The sequence below is a fragment of the Zingiber officinale genome, unplaced genomic scaffold (genome assembly GCF_018446385.1).
Source record: "Zingiber officinale cultivar Zhangliang unplaced genomic scaffold, Zo_v1.1 ctg125, whole genome shotgun sequence".
Taxonomy (NCBI): domain Eukaryota; kingdom Viridiplantae; phylum Streptophyta; class Magnoliopsida; order Zingiberales; family Zingiberaceae; genus Zingiber; species Zingiber officinale.
In genome coordinates, this window is record NW_024589821.1 from 286,926 (window position 1) to 288,829 (window position 1,904).

The window sequence follows — 1,904 nt, forward strand, 5'->3', positions numbered from 1 at the left end:
GCAGCGATCTTCAAAAGTCGAGACTTTGTTCGTTGATTTTGTCCTAGGAGCAGCGATCTTCTAAGATCGAGAAATCAGGTTCAAAGATCGCGAGCACAACTACACAAGGTAAGTGTTTGCAGTTCAATCCCTTGTTTTTGGTTGCTTCTTTGTTCTGCTCTACCATGTATATTGTTTTGCACCCTCATCTGGAAATGATTTTGCTCTTCCGTATTCCGTTGTTTTGTGTATTGTGTCTGTTCCGCGTCATTGTTGTGTCCTATTCTGCGCTTCTCTTGCCGTTCAAAATCTGATTATTTTGTTTGTTTGAAATCTGTTCTGCGTTATTGTGTGTTGTGCGCTTGTGTTTGTTCTTTCATCGTTCTATGACTTCTATCTTGTTCTGCCTTGCTGACACTGACATTGAACCTATATGACCTATTGGTTTTTTGTAATTTGGTTGATGTATAATATACTTGTTTTATGGGTTACTTTGATTTCCTATATTTGTATGCTTGTGAAATGTAAAGTGTGATTTGTAGTTGCTGGCTGATGCCTGATTTATTTTCATTTGCTTACAAGTTGTGCTACTCAATGCTTATGCAAATTGTAATTATTTTTATCAGTTGTGCATCAGAAATGTCAACTAAAGGATCATCTAAAGGGTCTGAAAATTCGAGAATGAATGCTTCAGGTAGTAGAACTGACCCGGGTTGGGAGCATGGATATGATGTTGTTGGTAATTCAAGAAAGGTGAAATGCAAGTATTGTGATAAGATTGTAAATGGTGGTATTTTTCGTTTCAAGCATCATTTAGCTTGCACTCGAAGGGATGCTGAGGCATGTATTAGTGTTCCTGATGATGTGAAGAAGAAGATGTTGTCTCTTGTATGCAAAATTGCTCAAGCATCCGAAACAAAGAAAAGGATTATTTGTTCTAATGAGGATTCATCAGACAGTGGTGAAGAGGACCAAGAGGTACAAGCAAGTAAAAAGAGAAAGGGAAAAGCAACAATGGAAGAATTTATCAAAGTTAAAAAAGGTAGTTCTCAAGCCACAATTAATCAATTCATGAAGAAGGACATAAGAGAAGAAGCCTGCCAACAAATTGCCAGGTTCTTTTACACATCTGCCATTCCCTTTAATTGTGCTAAAAATCCTGAATTTACAAAGATGTTTGAGATAGTTGGAAAATATGGTTGTGGGTTTAAACCTCCATCTTATCATGAGTTGAGGGAGACATTCTTGAAAAAAGAAGTAGATAGAACAATGACTTTACTTGAAGAGCATCGATTTGTGTGGAAAAAAAAAGGATGTTCTATTATGTCTGATGGATGGACTGACAAGAAAAGACGATCTATATGTAATTTCTTAGTGAATAGTGAGAAGGGGACGATCTTTTTGCAATCCACTGACACATCTGATATCTCAAAGACAGCAGATAAGGTTTTTGAAATGTTAAATGAAATTGTGGATAAAGTTGGTGAACAAAATGTTGTGCAAGTAATCATCGATAATGCAGCAAATTATAAAGCAGCAGGAGAGATGTTGATGTGTAAGAGAAAATGCATTTTTTGGACACCATGTGCAGCTCATTGCATTGATTTGATGCTTGAAGACTTTGAGAAAAAAGTAAAAATCCACGAAGTCACAATTTCAAAGGCAAGAAGAATTTGAACTTTCATATATTCGAGGACTCTTCTCATATTTCAATTAAGAAAATGTACAAAGGGAAGGGATATAATCCGGCCTGCTGTTACAAGATTTGCAACTGCATATTTGTCTTTGAGTTGTATTAATGAACTTAAAAGTGGTTTGCAATAGTTGTTCACATCTGATTTTTGGAAGACTAGTCGATTTTCAAAGATACAAGAGGGAAAGTTTGTTCAAAAGACCATTTTAGATGGGAGGTTTTGGCGTAATGT

The 1,904-nt window shown here is 36.1% G+C and overlaps 1 protein-coding gene across 1 annotated transcript; it reads left to right on the forward strand.

Annotated features, from left to right (window-relative positions):
- The first annotated feature begins 618 nt into the window (after positions 1-618).
- LOC122035855 lies at positions 619-1,656 on the forward strand. Its single transcript, XM_042594996.1, has one exon. The coding sequence runs from the start codon at positions 619-621 to the stop codon at positions 1,654-1,656; it is 1,038 nt and encodes a 345-aa protein (XP_042450930.1).
- The last annotated feature ends 248 nt before the right edge of the window (positions 1,657-1,904 follow it).